This window comes from Melospiza georgiana, chromosome 3, assembly GCF_028018845.1.
Source record: "Melospiza georgiana isolate bMelGeo1 chromosome 3, bMelGeo1.pri, whole genome shotgun sequence".
Taxonomy (NCBI): Eukaryota; Metazoa; Chordata; class Aves; order Passeriformes; family Passerellidae; genus Melospiza; species Melospiza georgiana.
Genome location: NC_080432.1, coordinates 16813202 through 16830894, shown reverse-complemented (window position 1 = coordinate 16830894; position 17693 = coordinate 16813202). Strand labels below are relative to the sequence as shown.

Here is a 17693-nt window from a genome sequence, read left to right as displayed (position 1 = left end):
AAAAATATCTTCCTCTCTGTCAAAGCTAGAAGGACCAACTATGGATACATTGTATTTTACATAACTTGTCTAATTTTGACTGCATGCTTTGCATGTTCTCACACCTTGGACCGTGGTTGCTGTGAAGTGTGCACATGTGCAGGGCAGCTCTTATGCTTTGATTGTCAGAACTGACAGCCACATAACCTGAATAGTGCAGGCTCCAGTGATTTTGCTTTTACAGAGCTTTGTTAGGTCTCACTGAAGTTCCTGCTTCTGCTTATTGACAAGTGACCAAAATAATTGTCCTGTAGCATGTTCTTGTTGCTGTGCTTGCCAGATTTCCTCAGTATGGTCTACAATGTGTTTAGAGTCAGGACAGAGATTTCTAGGGAAATTGTCCAGAAACCTGCCCTGGAGGTGGATAGTCATGAGTAGCATGGAGAGTGGGAGAAAATGGTCCTTTTTGGAATCTCCAGCAAAAGGCACCTGGAGAGACTCCAGGACAACCCCTGGGGTCTGGAGTTGGGGACACAAAGGATCTGAATTTCTGGCTGATGTTAGACCACCACAAAGGCACAGAGAAGTTGCATGACGTTCCCAGAGCACTGGTGGGAGTGACTTGGGTGCCTGTCCAGACCTTGACTGCACAAGCTGCTGTCTTCTTGGAGGACCCACAGCCCTCATGGGATGCAGCAGGTGGTGGTGCCCTGCATGGCTTGTCTGGGACTCTCCCATCTGCTTTTGCATGAGAGCAGACACTTTCACAGATAAAGATTTGCAGTCTGAGGGCCCACATTTGTCAGGTTAACATTGGCTCTTGTCTGCATTGGTTTTTATGTCTGTGTGAAGTTTAACAGTTTTTGAGAGGGTAAGTGAAGTGAGATTTGGCTGTCACCATTAGCAGTATTGCTTTTGTGTCAGTAGAACAAAAGCTTTGGTGTGTTAATTGCTGTACCACTAAATCTCAGGGAGACAGAGTTCCTGGTTCTGCTGTAGTGGAGCTCCATTTTATGGGAAAAGACTGAATCCAAATCAGCAGCAGAGATCTATAAAGCAGACTGGACAGAGATGGTTAAATGCTTGTCAAAGGAAGCTTTGTCTTCCCCGCCTTCTCTTAATTTTAGCCTGTTCCCTGTGTTTTTGGTGATTGCCTGTGTCTTCTTACGTTGCTCTCTTTGCTGTTCATTTTTAAATCACAGCTGTAACAAATTATTCCTTTTACACAAAAAGGTCTTCCCAGCTAGTACAACCTTCCAGTGCTTTGGTTAAGCAGTTTTGTGAGAAAATAAATTAAAATTAAAATGCTTATTTTTTTCTTTTTCTTTCTTTCTCTCTTCATTTCAGTGAGGGTCCCATATTTCATTGACTTGAAAAGGCCACAGGATCAAGGTTTAAACCACACCTGTAATTATTATTTGCAGCCAGAGGAGGATGTAACCATTGGAGTCTGGTAAGGAATGCAGTTCTGTGCAGTATGTGCCATGCATCTTTATCCTTCTCTTTGTTCTAGATGCTGCCTATTCAGTCTTTTTGCTGTGCATGCTCTCATTTGTGGATGTTTGTATTTTCCTCTGCCAAGTGACCGAGTTCATGTTGAAAAGTATGCAAATCTCTGGGGCTCATCTGACCTGGGATCAGCAATGCACAAAACACAGTCAGACAACCTGGGCATTCAGAGAAACATCAAAATTTGGAATTTTAAAGTTTACAGTTCTGCATCACCACAAAGATCCTGCCTCCAGATCAGACCAGACCCATGGAGTTAGATTTTTGTCATTCAACTCTGATTCTGTGTTTTGTTTTGCAAAATACATGTGGGGGAAGATAGGAAAACAGATCAAAGTGTTCAGAGTAGGAGGAAGAAAATTCTGCTCATAAAACATATGTAAGATTTGGAGAGTGGGTGAGAACGGAACACACAGTTTACACTCTTCACAAAACAAGTGACAGTGTCAGAGCTCATTTGTCATTTCTTTCTCTCAGTGATGATTTTCTGGGCCCAGATAAGGACAATTCATTTTAGCTCCTTGTTACCCTGGATTGTGTCAGGTATGGAGGGAGGGGTTGTTCCCTTGATACAGACAGTGATGTTCAGTCTGTGAAGGGCAGGATTTGGAGTTTTCAGCTGTGTGTGCAACTTAAATGAGTCCTTTAATGCAGTAGAGATTTTCTCTTCAGCATAGGTACGTAACCTTTAAATGGGATAGAGATAAAGGTATATAACCTTTAAATGGGATAGAGATATTCTTATTATTGTCATTAGGACATTTTCTTTCCTTTAAGTAAATTTTAGTGAAAGGTATGTTTAGAAACTTGAAAACTTCAGTCTTTCCAGGAGAGGCTGATAAGTAGTGCTTTGATTCTTCACTTGGACAATTAAAATTCTATCTTTGCTAAAACAGAACTTCCAGCTTGTGGTGGCAATTCAGAGGCTGTCATTTATCTGTATATTTATGGAAAATTTTCACAAAAGTTTGGAACCTTGCTTTTAAAAGCCAGTGCAAGGTCTCGTGTTTGGTACATTTGTGAAACAAAGTCCTCAGCCTGCTTTGTTTCTAAGTTTGCAAAAGTCTTGGGGCAGAACAGTTGAATTTTTGAGTGTCACAGTTACTGAGGCTTTTTACCTCTTCAAGACCTTGGTGTCTGCTGGCTGCATGCAAGCAAATTGACTTTTTACATTGTTTTCCTCTGTGTGCTCTGAGCTTTACATCTGGGGAGGATTGCTGTGGTAGGTGCAAGCTTGTCTGCCTTTCAGGTAAAAAGGCATGAGAGTGTTTAAGTTACTTCTGATGGCTCTAAGCCAGCCCCCTTCTCAACAACTCACATGGTTGTGGGCATGTCCTTGCTTTGTGTTTGTATTTTAATTATCCAGTTTAATTACCTACCTTCTATTCAGTCTGTCATTCCTCTTTCTGTTCCTCCAGTGTTGAATTCTTTCTCACAGGCCACATAGGTACATTATCTGCAGAAGAACTGCTGTGAGTTAAATTCCTGCCTCTTGTAGATTGTAACTTTTGCAGCTAAAATGTTACACCTTCAAGAACCTTGTGCCTGAAAACATTTTATCTTCTCCTCAGAGCCTGGGCTCCTCCTTTTCCTCAGATTGCCTGTAAAGGCAGATATGCTTCTTAATCACTGAACATTCTTTCCAAGCCCAACTGGCTTTGATTACTCTGTACATCTGCTGACCTAGCAGCGAATCTTGTTTATGGTATATAAGTTATGTTAATTGAAGTGATTAAGTGCCATAAAAGCTGAGGAACTGTGATTATTTTGCCAGAGCAGCAGGAAGTTCAGTAATTGTGCCTTTGAAGTTCGATGCCTTGCACAGACAGCTCTACATTTTGAAGACAGTGATGGTGGAGGTGAAAATGTAGAAATAAGTGTAGCCACTGCCTTTTTCAATTTGAAAAGCTAATTTTTCAGCTAATCAGGACAGTTTTATGAACAGTGTGTGTGAGGTGTGTAGTCCTGAGTGAAGGAGTTGAACAGGAAATCTCAGAGTTCAAGTGGCAGACACTGGGGTGCTGAGGAGCAGCAGGACAGTGCAGATTTTCCTTCTGTCCACAGGCACACAGTCCCTGCAGCCTTGTGGAAGAATGCCCGAGGGAAGGACCAGCCCTGGTTTGAAGAGGCTTTGGGCTCCACCCACCCTGTGATCCTTTACCTGCACGGCAATGCAGGGACAAGGTGAGGCACAAAACACTGCTGGCTTTGGTTCAGGATGTGTTTTCCTGGCTCGTCACAGCTTCAGCACCTTCAGAAAGACAAGAAAAACTCCTTAGGGGCTGTAGTGACAGGACAAGGGATAATAATTTTAAATTAAAAGAGGGTTGATTTACATCATATACAGGGAAGAAATTGTTCATTTGTTCACAATGAGGGTGGTGGTCAAACACTGGAACAGCTTGTCCAGAGAGGTGGCAGAGGCACCACCCCTGGAAACATTCAAGGTCAGGCTGGATGGAGATCTGAGCAAACTGATCTAGTTGAAGATGTCCCTGCTTGTTGCAGGGGATTGGACTGGATGGCCTTTGAAGGTCTCCTCCAGCCCAAACTATTCTATGATTAAAACCAAAATAAAATCTAAAATTAATTTGGTGCTTCTCCTTTGAAAAGAAGGCACATACATTTTATGGAATGATCCCTCTCCAGTATTGAATGTGGGAATGGATTTATTGCAGTTATCAGAGATATCTGATATTATAGTTTACCTTGTATCCTCTGCTGGAAGCCAGGAGGCTGAGACCCTTCCTGAATCAGGTGTTGGAAAGTCTTCTTTTCTGTATAATACAGAAATTTTCTGAATTGAGACAGAGGATGGTATTAGTGCTTCTGCATATGTGACTCACAGGCATTAAATAAACCTTCCAGTTCCTTTTGTGAGTTTATTGTAGTAATTAACACATTCTGAGGAAGGAAAATCAGAAGGAAAGAGGAAGGTTATGTGCTGGTCTTGTTTCATTATTGCATCTGTCCAGGACATTTGTCTGGACCAGGAGCACTTCTAAAACCTGTAATTTTATAGTTGACTGTTTGTTGGCTAAAGTAGTAGATGAATTCTCTGTACTTTGTTGCTGGATGCTAAAAACCATTAATGCAGTGTGAAGATATTTCTCAGGATCATGTTCTTCCTGCCACCTCTCCACATGTTACAGTGCTTTTGTTTGTTTCTTTGAACATGGTCTCTTCTCCTAAAAATATGCATTTTACAAAAGAGTATCAATCCCCTGCTGGATTTTGAGTGGGATGCTTTTTCTTGGTTGCATCTTCTTTTGAAGATGATGTCTGCCCATAGATACTCTGCAAGAGCAGCAACATTGCAGGAAAACAAGTTCCTTGATGTAAAGAAACACTTTTAGCTGTGCTTCTAGTGAAGGTTTGCTAACCTCTACATCACAAGAACACTTTTCACACCAATTCTTGTCTCAGCACTGTGCTTTTCTTGGCACAAGGGCACAGTGTGGAAGGTGTGTGCTGCAACCCAGGAAATGCATGAACAGATGGGGTTTTTTTGCAAACTGCCCTTGCCTTCTTGTGCTGATGCATTGCAAGGTTTAATCAAATTGTTGCATTGTTTTTCAGACATTTCTTCATTTTTTATTTTTTGCCTTGATTGGGTGTCGCAAATGATACTAAGGGAAGCTTAATGGAAACTTAAGGGAAGCTTAAGGGAAACTTCCTGCTGTAGGGGCCTGAGTTAACTTATGTATTGTAAATATATGTATGGCAGTTGAAAGATCTTTGTATTGTATTAGTGACCCTGCTCTGATTCTAGTTATTGTAAATGGGCTGCAGCTGTGATGTCCTTGATTGGGCAGCAGCTGTAGCCCATGGAGGTAACTGAGATAAAAGGGGGCGGGGTGGTCAGGGAGAGCCTGGGAGAGGAGCCCTGACTGAGAAGCAACAACACCACTGCTGTGAAGATCTGCCATGAGAAACTCACCAAGAAGGTATGAGGCCCTGGAAATATAATTATGCAACAACATGAATACAACATCCTGCAGCTTAATGGTGGCTGTTTGGGGCCAGTATCTTTTTGTGTATTGATTACATTTCCTTCTCAACTCCCCCAAGTGCTGCTGGGATAAAGGACTGAGCTAGGGCTCAGTTACATATTTCCCATTTCACTCTGTGCCCTGGAGGTGCTCTTGGCTTTGCCATTTCAGATTTAATGTGTGCTGCTGTATGTTTGTTTCTGTGCTGCACATTCAGTTGCTTGTCCCAGGGTTGCTTTACTGCTGCAGGCTGCATTAACCATGAGTGAAATGCACTGCCTTGGCCTCCTGGTTTGGCTTGAGTGATCTGGGGCTGAGGCAGAAATGTTGTGTACTCAATCCCCTTAAGAAAATTCCTCTGTTACACTTCAAGGAAAGCACGGAAAAGCACAAAGGTGTGCATGTGAAAGGTGACTTTTCAAGCAAGTGGATCATCATCTTCAGGCTTGTATGATTCAAAATGACTTACAAGCAACCCCTTGCATTTTGCCCACAGTGTTTTTGACTGGATTAGGTGTTTTCTAGCATGGTTGGAGCTGACAGCTTTGGTAGGTAGGCAAGTGCATGTATTCTAAATTTTGGTTTAGAGTCTACACTGACCAAGCCAGTCACAGTATGAAATTTCTAGAGTTTTCATAAGTGCAAGAGTACATTTAGTATAATACCAATACTAGACTGAAGTGTGAGTATGGATTAGCCAGGTCATGTTGTGCATGTATTTTAAGGTGTGTAATGGCACACTCATATTCCTTTCTGTTGTCTAGGTTTCAGTTTATATTTATAAATAAAAGCAGATTCTTCCCCTGGACTTTGCAGTTTTCAGTTCTGCTTTTCTCTGCTCACTTTTTTGCACATGTCCTTTCTTTCCCTCTGCTTGGAGCCAGGTGAGGAAATGTAAAATTCACCTGCTTGGCTTAATGTCATTATTTCTGGTGGCAGCATCAAACTTTATGAGAATCAGGGCTACTGGCTGGGGCAGCACTTGTGGCAAGAGATCAGGGTAGGCAGAGCAAAAAGGGACAGGCTGTTCTGGATGTATTACAGGCTTTGGAAAAGGCAGACAGCAGGGTGGGTTGAAAAGTTCATTTTTACCTGCTGTGAGGCAAGATTTACATGGAGAAGTTGACTTCAGAATTGTGTCCTGCATAGCTCAACAGAGCCTGGCTGTCTCCTTGAAGCCTGTGACAAAGCATTTATGGTGTTTCTTATGTTTGGCATGTTTTTGTTAGATTGCCTGAGGCAATTGGGAAATATGTTTCTGGAAACTTAAATACTCAAATGTGGTTGTTTTGGGGTTTTTTAATGTGTTTGTTTCTTTTTGTTTGGTTGTTTAATGTTTCTTTTTTCTCTCCTTTTTTCTTCATCGATAGAGGAGGGGATCACCGGGTGGAGCTTTACAAGGTAAGAGGCTGCCTTGTAAAAGGAGATTGTCCAAAGAGCTACATTAAAAAACAGCTTTCCAAAGAGCTGGAGAGTGGGTGACAGCTGCATTAACACCTCAGGTGTGCACAGAGCTGAGGAGAGTGCTCAAACAGCCCTTGGGGCTCTCAGTGTCCTTCCAAGGGAAGCCTGTAAGGGAAAAGGCTCTCTAAGTTGTGAGCAAGCACACTCCTCCCATCTTCAAAGGTCTTTGAAAGGTTTTTTATTTGCTGTTGTTAACTGCCAGCTCCAGCTAGGCTAACCAAGACAGTTTCTGGGAAAAATCAAGAGTTTTATTTAATTACAGCCCCAATTTGATTGATTAGTGTACTAATTTAAGGTACCATTTAAGAGCATTCAGCCTGGATTTCCCCTTTCCTCAAGGCACAGTGCATTTGTATCAACCATCTCAAGTGCAGAAGGTTTTGTAGAAAACCCAATGAATTCCCCAGGTGTAGCACTATGGTGTGAGTTATATGAGAACACAGCTGCTTTGAGTGTTTTGTCTAATGATTTTTGGGGTAATTTACTTTATTAAACTCTCTTTTGGCTGAAATTCCCCCACACAGTTTCTTGGTCTCAAATCACATGTTTCTAAGAGAGACATAATTGTTTTTGTTGGTTCATTTCAGAGAGGTCTGAGTCTGTTCTTCTCTTTATTTGTGTCAATGTTGGCACTCATAAAGCTTTATTGCAATTCAATGCAAGATCCCCTGCTGCAAAATCTTTTAAATTCAGATGGCTTAGAAAATAGTGTTTAGCAACCCCAAGAAGGCAGGTGATACTTCATTTCCTTTAAGAATAAAAAAAAGATTAGCTAATTTGCAGAAAATTGGTTGAGGAGACTGTCATGTATGATTTATTTTGTCATTTTTCTTGGAACCAGCCTGTGCTGTGATGCATTTTGTGCTGGCCAAGACAGGCAGAGGAGTTGGTTTTGATTTTGATGGACAAGAGTAGGAGTACTTCAGAATACACAGACTTGGTGTGTTTCTGTGTACATATACAGAGAACACAATTTCCCAAACCCCAAGGTTTCTGTTCCTGGGTCTGCTATTCTTTGCTTCTGAGAACATCCAGACAAGCTGCTTGGTTTGCCTTTTTCAGTCAGTGAACACACACATGGGCTTAGCAGAACCACTCCAGAAACTCCAGGTTTGTGTTTATTCCAGCAGAATGAACCAGCTTTGGGATGCTGTCCTTTTTGCTGGTGCTTTTAATAGGCCTTCAATGCAGCCAACACATAAAACATGTATAGAAGACAGGTGAACTCTCAACAGATTAAATAATTTTTAATGGCCTGGAAAAGGTGAGATTGTATGTGATATCTTAGCAGTAAAATCACATTGTAAAGCTTAAAAAAAAAAAAAAAAACAACTTTTCAGGCAGAAACTTCATCTTCAGGGAATTCAGTGTGTGAGTGAACTTATAAAAATGTCATATAGTGATTCCATTGGAAACAGCTGATTTGTCTGGTGGGACAATGGAAGTGCTCTCTCCCTTTCCAGTCATTTGTCTGTGTGAGCTCCACTTGATACTGTGTGCCTCAAAGTGGTTGGGAAATGTTTAATTGTTTATAAATCTACCCAATACATGCAATCTCTTAAAACTGTGCTATAAGTAATGCTCAGCTGACAGGTGTAATTTCATTTGTAGACTACAATTAATTTCATTTGTAGACTACAATTAATTTCATTTGTAGACTACAATGCTCCCAGTACCACTAGAAAGGGTATTGGTTTTATATTTCCTCTTTAGAGTATAGCATAATACTAATGTTGCTTTCTAAAAAATCATGTATCATACATAGACCACAAGAGAAACATTTTAATCATTTTGTAACTTTTTGTTGATTTTTTTTGTCTACCACAGAGCTTTTAGGTTCCTATCAAACAATGGTAGCTTGGAATGCTTGTATCGTTTTTACCAAGGCACTTTTTCCAAGCAAGTTGGTCTAACATTGAGTGGTTTTACTTACTTTTAAGTAAGTAAATCCTTACTTTTACGACTACAATTGGCTATAACATGAATATTTATAATAGAGCAACTGCACATTTTTAAGTTATACATTTAAGCCTTCTGCCATGGGTTCCTGTATGTTGTTCTTACATTTATGCCAATTTGAGTAATGTAATTGAAACAGTTGTACTCTTTCACTGGAAAACATAAAAGTCTTTGTAGGGGAAACAGTAGGATATTTGCAGATCTTAAGGTCAAAGCTGTTAAAGGAATAATCAACATCTTAGGTAGCCTGATATGAGGTCCAGGAAACAAGTGGAGTAAAACCAGTGGGCTGAGATTAGTGCTTGGAAAGCTCTGTGCCTGCTACATTGAAAAGCTGTAAATTGGCCATTTAGCATGTCAATAATTTTATAAAATGAATGCTTGCACCTTGGCCTGATGCAGGAGCATGGCTGGTGTGCAGGACTCTGTAATGGGTTCTGTGTTTCTCTGCCTTGCAGGTCCTCAGCTCCCTGGGGTACCACGTGGTGACATTTGACTATCGAGGTATGTGGTTTATTCTTCTGCCAACCCTTGCTGCCAGCTCATTAGCTGTGCTGATTGCTTCTCTTTTTCCCCCTCATGGCTCTCTAGAGAATTTCCAGCAATTTCTTTTTCCTGATGTCCAGCTGGGTGGGCTGTGGCTCCTGTCTGTCCTCATGCACTGGGCTTGTTGATTTGGGAGCTGAGGAGCAGAGAGTGAGCCAGGCTGTCACAGCATCCACTTCAGGCACTCCCCAGGTGCACACATGGGAGCTGGGGGCTTGCCTGGGTGTAATCCTTCTGGATAAGATCTAGTTGACTTTCCTAAGGTCACACAGGGAACTGAACTTGCACTTACTTCCTTCCAAAAGCTGAGATAAGGCTGAGTAAATTATTTGCTAGCAATACTTGGCAGAAGCCACAACTGCTTTGCACCTCTGCACCAGCAGTCAGGCATCTGCGGCTCCTTTTTTACCTTCTTAGTATTTAAGCCATGGCTGCAGTGTAATGCCACTGCAGATACCAGAAAGAAATTAATCCATTGCATTTTTATCAAGAAGACACCTGGGAGAAGCTTATTGGTAGGAGCTTGCCCTGTTTTTCAGTCCTGCTGGCAGCTGCTTCTCTGGCTGTTCACTGGGAATCAGAAGGGATGTGGGGTGCTGGCTGCTAAGAGCATACAATGTGTGGATGTGCTGCAATAGTGATGGAGCCAGAACAGTCAGGAGGATGGAAAGTTGCTGGAGGGCAGTGATTGAACAGCACAGACAAACTGATGTTGCAACAGCTCAGTGAGGCACGGTTGGGTTTTGGCCCTAAGCATCCAATCCTGTGCTGTCAGAGGCTGCACTTACAAATTGGTTACATGCATGGAGAAGCAGGGAAGGTTTGGGAGCTGAGCTGTTGCAGATGGGTACGTGCAAGAATGCTGTTGTGGCAGTGTTTGAGATGCAATCTTTGGTTTTGTTGTTGACTAAATCCACAAAACCTCCTTGGCAAACAGCAGTCACCTGGATTGGATGACTGTGAGTCAACCAGAGCTTTCAGCCCCAATTTGTAGAGGTGCACAGTGATGTGAACAGCAAGTGCCCATGTTCCAGGCCCCTTTGCAGTTGCAGGTGGGCTGCAGGGGAGGAGCTGGCTGCTTCTGCTGAGCAGTTTGAGCGATTCTCAGCAGGACTCTTTGTGTTCCAGGCTGGGGTGACTCCATAGGCAGCCCTTCAGAGAGGGGAATGACCTACGACGCCCTTCATGTCTTCGACTGGATAAAAGCCCGGAGCGGAGACAACCCCGTCTATATTTGGGGACACTCCCTGGGCACAGGGTAAGCATCTAATCTTAGTGGCACTTCTAAAGAAGCAGCTTCTAAAGAACATTAAGCACTGACCTTGGATGAAGGTGCTGTTTTGCAATAATCCCTGGGCTGGCTTGGCTTGGCATGTGTGGCATAATTTCTGGAGGGTGGCTTCCCCCTTTGCGCTGTACAGAGTGAGAAGGGCTGCAGTGAATGACTGCAGCAGTGGATCTTGAACCTTCATTGTCCACAGGGCTCACACTAGAAAGACACTTAAAATTATAGATTGTAGATTGTCTTTCAGAGCAGATCATCAGACTTGTCTGGTTTTCTGAAAGTGTCTCAGACCAGCCATGCTTGCATGTGCCTTGTGCTTTCAAAAGATTTCCTCCTGTCCTGATGAACATGCTGTGTGTAATCAGGGCTTGGGCAGATGCTTGCATGACTATGCTGCTGGCCACCTCTGACATTTGCATGATTATGCCTGGCACAGGGAAGTTCAAGGTGTCAAGTGCCTTTGCCTTCATGTTTTTAACTTTCATTTCCTGCTTCCTCCCTTTCCATGGTTGTCTGGAGGCAAGTCATGTTGAGCACCACTTGTGATTGTGGAAGAGCAGAGGGCAAACACAAGAGTTACCTTTGAGTTGAGCTGTGTACAGATAAACTGTGAGACCACAAGGCTGTGAAACACATGCTGGGACAGGGAGGTATTTCAGGGAAGTGGCTCTTCATTGCTGTGACACTATACACCTTGCTTAGTTTGAGAGAAGACAAAGACTTTTTCTTGGCTCGTCCTCTATATTTTTTGCACTGCTCAGAATCCCTTTCTGGGTCAGAGCATGTTTGTGATGTTTCCCAGCACTGCAGTCAGAGTGTCCTGAGACTGGTCCCCAGCTGAGTTCTCTAGTGACCACAGCCGGTCTGGAGTTCAGGGTTTGTGAAATGCTCTGTGCTTGGAGAACTTGGCAGCTTTGGAAATATCCCTGTCCCATTAGACTGATGCAGAGGGGAGACCTTGCTGCTTTCTGTGCCAGTTAGGGAAGCTCCTTGCAGTGTAGCCCTGGGATGCTGCACTCCAGCTGCCTGGAACACAGCCCCCCTCTGCCTACTCCCCTGCACTCCCCTCTTGCTTGCTCAGCCCTTGTGGTCTGGAGGCAGGAGGCCGTGTCACCCTGCTTGGATGTGCTGGGAGCCACCTGAAAGGAGTCTATCCAAGGGGCTGCCTGGTGTGTTTCTTCCTTGGACTTGTTCATTAAACACAGGCCCCTGGTGTCACTTGGGGCACCTGGGTACATGAGGACACAGGTCACTGTGGGCCAGCTGCCGGACCTCGAGCGCTGTGCGGGATGGACCTCGTGGCTGTGGGGTTGTAGGGAATTTACAGGGATCCCCCAGCCAGGGGAGAGAATGATGCATCTGACTCCATCTTATCAGAAGGCTAATTATTGACTTTATTATACTACATTATTCTATCTTATATTGCATTACATCTAAACTGAATCTGCCAAGAGAACCTCGTGACTGTCAGCTGACTGTCCCAACACACACACAAGGAAACAAAACACCATCACTTTGGGTAAACAGTCTCCATGTTGCATTCCCCTTTTGCACAAACACAAGGAAACAAAACACCATCACTTTGGGTAAACAGTCTCCATGTTGCATTCCCCTTTTGCACAAACACAGACACAGCAAAAGAGATAAGAATATTCTTGGGAAGAATTGTGCCTTGCTTTTCTCTGTAGAGGGCATGTGCCAACTCAATGTTCCTTCTTCTTTCCAGAGTTGCAACAAACCTGGTGCGGCGCCTCTGCGAGAGAGGTGAGTGTGACCCGTGGATGCATTTCCAGCAGCCTGCTGCTGTCCCAGATTCCCACAGACATTTGGGGAGCTGACAGAGCTGTCCTTGGTGCACCGTGGTGGCAGCTGCTCCCATGAGGCAGAGCCTGACCTTGCTGGCTGGCTGCATCCCCGCGTTTCAGCACATTGCCTTTGGCTTTTCAGAAACGCCCCCGGATGCCCTGATCCTGGAATCTCCATTCACCAACATACGGGAGGAGGCGCGGAGCCATCCCTTTTCTGTGGCAAGTACACAGTGACACTCTCACTGCTGGCATGGAATTGTGAGCATGGAAAGGAACCTTCAGAAGTGCTGGAGCTGAGCTAACTGTGGTGTCTGTAAACATTGGGGGTAAAGAGCTGCACTGGAGACAGCTGCTCACAATGAGCAGAGCCAGAGCTGTGTGTCCAGCATGGGAATGAGCTGGCTCTGAACTGAGCACACACCCAGGCCAGGCCTTGCATACAGCCGAGCTGGTGAGGAGGTGCCCTGGAATAAAGCTCTTCTAGGAAGAACTGCCCACAGTCCTGCATGATACCTGGGGACTTTGACCATGCCAGCACCCACAGGGCCTGCTCCTGAGCAGGCTGGTAAGATAGGCCTGAAACAGGGGAGGAAAAGTAATGCTGATGGAAACAGGGGCAGTGTAACTGCAAAGAGCATGGTCAGCAGCCAGGGGATGTCATGGGATGGCAGTGGCCTGCCCTGTTAGTGCTCTTTGTATCAATGGACTGCTGGTGCCTGCCACTAATGCACATCTTTCCTCTCAGATATACAGATACTTCCCTGGATTTGACTGGTTCTTCCTTGACCCCATCACAACAAGTGGAATTAAATTTGCAAACGATGAGAAGTGAGTTCCCTCTTTGCTGGGGTTTCAGCTGTGGCTGCAGTAAGCCATGGCAAGCATCAATGAGGACAGACATGAGACTGCACTCTGGCTTTTTTTTGTTGCTGCATTGCTCTTACTGGAGTGATTTCAATTACTCTCACAGCCCTGAGAGCAGCACAGTGGAGCTCTGTTTTTTTAAATTGTTCATAGTAAGGACAGATGCAACAGAGAGAACAAAGACTCCTCAGGGATATCCTGATTCGGTTCATGCCATTTATGCTTTTCAAGTGTACCTTCCACGTTAAACAGTAGCATTGCAACATGGCAGGAAGGTTTGGGAAGATTTCTTTGCTGTGTATTTGCCTGAGCCACCTTGCCTGTAATCACATCGACTCCTTTCACTGAGTCTTTCCTTGAAGGGCCAGAGCATTTGTGAACTTCCAGTATTGAAACCAAACCAGACCTGGGGGGAGAGGAGGTGATGATTTACAGTGGAGTGAGCCACATTTCTCTGGTCTAAGCAGCAAGAAAATTTTATAAGCATGTCTTTCACTAGTAAATTTTCTACAGACCAAATGAATGGTGCCTAGATAAGGTTTTAAATTGTAGTTAATAACCCACAGGACATGCTTGTCATTACAGTTTTCTTTAAAATGTGCACGTGTTGGTGTTGGAGAAATGGTGGGATTGCTCTGAGCCTTTGTGACATTGTTTTGTGTTTTACAGTGTGAAATACATTTCCTGCTCCCTGCTCATCCTTCATGCTGAGGATGATCCAGTGGTACCATTTCACCTGGGAAAAAAGGTACACACGTGGCTCTGCAAACTGATCTGGTGGGAGGAGCTGGTGTGGATAGAACATCTCAGCCAGGCAAGAAGTCAGTAATGGAAAGGGGTAAAACACATAGCCCAGAGGGACTGCAGGTCCTGCAGTGTGGCAATGAGGCTGAAGCTACCAAAGCCGTGCCTGAGGGGGCAGTGGGTTTGGCAGGGGGAGCTGGGTTGGGGTGACACCAATCCCTCACCTGCCTCCCCTTGGGTGCAGCTTTACAACATCGCGGCGACGTCGCGGAGCTTCCGGGACTACAAGGTGCAGTTTGTGCCCTTCCACACAGACCTGGGCTACCGGCACAAGTACATCTACAGGAGTCCAGAGCTACCTCGGATACTGCGGTAACCGCGCTCCCGGGGCCGGGCTGGGCACCCTGTGCTCTCCACAGAAGGGGACATACCAGGCTGATGTGGCTCTGGGGTTTTTGGGATCTCCCCAAAAATAAGTGCTGTGGGTGTGCCAGACTGCAAAGTTTAGTTAAGCACAACCTGTCTGTGTTGTCTTATATATCAAGTGTTCTATTATCATTATGGTGCAAGGATTCCATGTCACCAGAGTTTCGTACCTCCCCAATGCTTCTTGTATGCAGTTCCTCTGAGTGCTGACTGTTCCTGGTCCCTGCGATAACCATCTGACTCCAGATTCCACAAATCCACTCTTTTATACCACTGTTCTTATTTATACCACTGTTCTTATTGGCTACAGGTGTGGCTTGTTAAGATCAGGCCTAATCTTTAGTAATTGGTCCAGCTGCACCTCTTTGGGAGATAAGATTACATTCTATACCACCTTCATTTACCCATACTGTGTCCCCCTACATGTCTGGGCCCCTTAGGCAGGCTCTAGAGCCCACAGGTAATCTTAGCAAGCTCAGCTCTTAAGTGAGATCAGCTCTTTGGTGATTTTCAGCTGTTTGCTTGCCAAGTGCCTCAGCAGCAGATGCATGGAGAGAGAGGAAAATCACTGTATGAGGTTCTGCAGAGATGTCTTTATTGGCAGCTTCTGCCAAGGGTCTCAGTGACAGCTCTTGCCCTGAACTGGGCAGAAGTAGGGGTTTATATAGGGTACAGGAATTTTGGGAAACACCCTACTAGTAAGGGTGGAGGTGAAAGTGACTTATTGTCTTACAGAGAGATAACAAGGGTCTGAGGGCAGGAGAGGGCTTCTTAGCTCCAGTCATCATGACTAGGCATTTCTTATCTTAGGCACATTACTGCCAGGGAGGCCTTGCAGACCCTGTGCCTGCTACACCGGGGCTGGCTTAGCACAGGAGTCAGAGCTCTCCACCTCCCTGCAAAGCAGGTTTTGGGAAGGGGAGCCACAGAAATCTGGGAGCACTTTCTGGCTCATCTCTGCTGTGAGCTGGATGCTGTGGAGGGGCTGTTTGCAGAGTGGTTGCTTCAGTTTGGCTCTTTCAGTGGGAGCCTCTGATGGTGTGAGAGCAGAGCTCAGTGCTGTTCCCTGTAGCTGCAAATGCTGAGTGCTTGCCAGGGGAATGGGAGGACCTGCAGGCTGTAGCATACACCAGAGTATAGGAGAGTCACTGCTTTGTCATTTCCTTTTCTAGGGAATTCCTGGGAAAATCTGAACATGAGCATCATCACTGAAGACTGTCTGCTTGTCAGCACAGAGATTTTCATTTCCTTTCTCTCTCTTTTTCCTCCCCGCTCCCTGTGGGTCAGTCTGCCATTCTTCCATCCCTGGCACTAGAGGAGGTCAGGGATTCCCATTCCAGTCCTGATGTGTACCCTTGGCAACTCCAGCTTCTGGCATCAGCATCTGTGATGGCAAAAGGAAGAAGTTTTTGGCTTCTTTTTGGACTTGGACAGAGGGGTGGTGACAGCCCAGGAACCAGTACCAAACCATGAAAAATGTAATCACAGCAAAGCCTCGCCCATCCCTCGTGGTACTGCTGAGGACAGATGTTCCTAGGACACTGTGTCATGACCAAGGATGTTCCTTTCACTTTTAAACACTGCTGCTGTTTTTGGATCATGTAGAGATACATTTGTAGACAAATGGCTTTTGCCACGTCTCCTTACCACAGGTGTCTTGCTTGAGTTTGAGGTGTTCTCTTTCTAGAAAATACATGTTTTGCCTTTCCTCTTTGATCAGTGGCTGTAATTACAAATACATGGAGGATCCAGGTAGTGAGAGGTATTTTTATTTAGCTCTTCAGTCACAATGTGCTGCGAGTGTTGGGGTAATTGCACAGATCTGGAAATAAAATGAAAGATTTTTTTTTTTTTTGTTTTTGAAACATCTATGTAATGGGCAAGGCTAGTGCCCTTTTATCTTTCCTGCACCTTTTTCCTTCTGAACATTACTTTTTGCTCTCATCCCTGCTATTCTCTGTGGAGCTCCTCCCCTTCTTCACAAGTATTCCTATTAGGATTGGAATGACACATGTATATAAACTGCAGATGGGGGCGTTTAAGCCAGAAACTGTGAGATTACTTTTTTGCTTGATCTCCTCTTCCATGGACAGTGTGTGCCCAGGCTGCTGGAATGGATGTCTTCCATTACCCCTGTTCAAACCCAGACAGCCATGTGCTGCTTTTAGGTGAGAAGGGCAAGCTGTTTTTTTTCCTCAACTACTTTTTAACTCCTTGGGTCAGGTTTTCCTGTTCCTGGTGGCAGTGCTGTTCCACTGTAGTTAAAAGCAGGCAGTGATACAGTTTTTGATGCACAAATAAGTCTGGGGTGCCATTCCCCATCTCTCCCCCCTGCCTTCTGTGCACTTCCAGTAGCACATCTTAGCCCCTCCGACAGCCATTGTTCAGGAGGCAGAAGTGGAAACGAGCCTTTCCCACAGGAAGAGGTTCTGGGGGTGTCCTTGCCCTGCTTGGGGCTAGAAGTGGGACTGGTTTATGCCACTGAAAGAGGAGTCAGTGACACACTGCCTTGCTGGGGTCCTGCCCCTTGTCAGTCCACACAGACAGTTCCAGGTGCTGTAGGTTTAGTCACTAGTGCTCAAAGGGAATTGTGCTGCCCCAAGGATCCGGTCAGGGGTGTACAGCATAGTAATAAACTGCTCAGCATGCATCAGAGTTATAGCTGCAGGCTCATCCTAGCTGCAAAAGAGACAGTAGCTTGTTCTTGTACCAAGATTCTTCTGCCATTAGTGCAGTTGTCCCCGAGGTTTCTGACCCTGATACTCATGAAGTAGCTGTGCCACTACAATACAAGTGCAGCAACCTTGATTTATCACACTGACAGATGAGAAACACACACCTGGCTCTGGAGAGTAACACACATTCCAGTCAGAGCTGCTGCTGGCAGCTGGCTTGGGGCAAAGTGCAGCCTGAGTGGGGCCTGGCTGGCTGCCTTCCTCCTGCTGGGACAGAGCTGGGAGTCCAGCACGAGAGCTGCTGCTCTGGGTGGTCCCAGCACCACCATTCCTGTTGGCAGCCCAGTGATGTGCTTGGAAATTTCAACTGAAATGTTTATCTAAAAGTGGTGTAGTTTTAATAAAGGCATTGACTGCTGATCACTTTAGCTTTACCAGTCTT

At 44.9% G+C, this 17693-nt stretch overlaps 1 protein-coding gene across 1 annotated transcript in view; it reads left to right on the top strand.

Moving 5' to 3' along the window:
* The window catches only part of ABHD12 (abhydrolase domain containing 12, lysophospholipase), a 35678-nt gene extending 17994 nt beyond the window's left edge, over nucleotides 1-17684 (top strand). Inside the window, exons 3-13 of the mRNA XM_058020179.1 lie at nucleotides 1327-1432; nucleotides 3553-3672; nucleotides 6851-6881; nucleotides 9362-9407; nucleotides 10578-10707; nucleotides 12461-12498; nucleotides 12682-12761; nucleotides 13288-13370; nucleotides 14076-14154; nucleotides 14395-14522; nucleotides 15749-17684. Of these exons, the coding sequence (XP_057876162.1) occupies nucleotides 1327-1432; nucleotides 3553-3672; nucleotides 6851-6881; nucleotides 9362-9407; nucleotides 10578-10707; nucleotides 12461-12498; nucleotides 12682-12761; nucleotides 13288-13370; nucleotides 14076-14154; nucleotides 14395-14522; nucleotides 15749-15788 (881 nt within the window). The 3' untranslated portion in view covers nucleotides 15789-17684. The remainder of the gene's footprint in view (nucleotides 1-1326; nucleotides 1433-3552; nucleotides 3673-6850; nucleotides 6882-9361; nucleotides 9408-10577; nucleotides 10708-12460; nucleotides 12499-12681; nucleotides 12762-13287; nucleotides 13371-14075; nucleotides 14155-14394; nucleotides 14523-15748) is intronic.
* The last annotated feature ends 9 nt before the right edge of the window (nucleotides 17685-17693 follow it).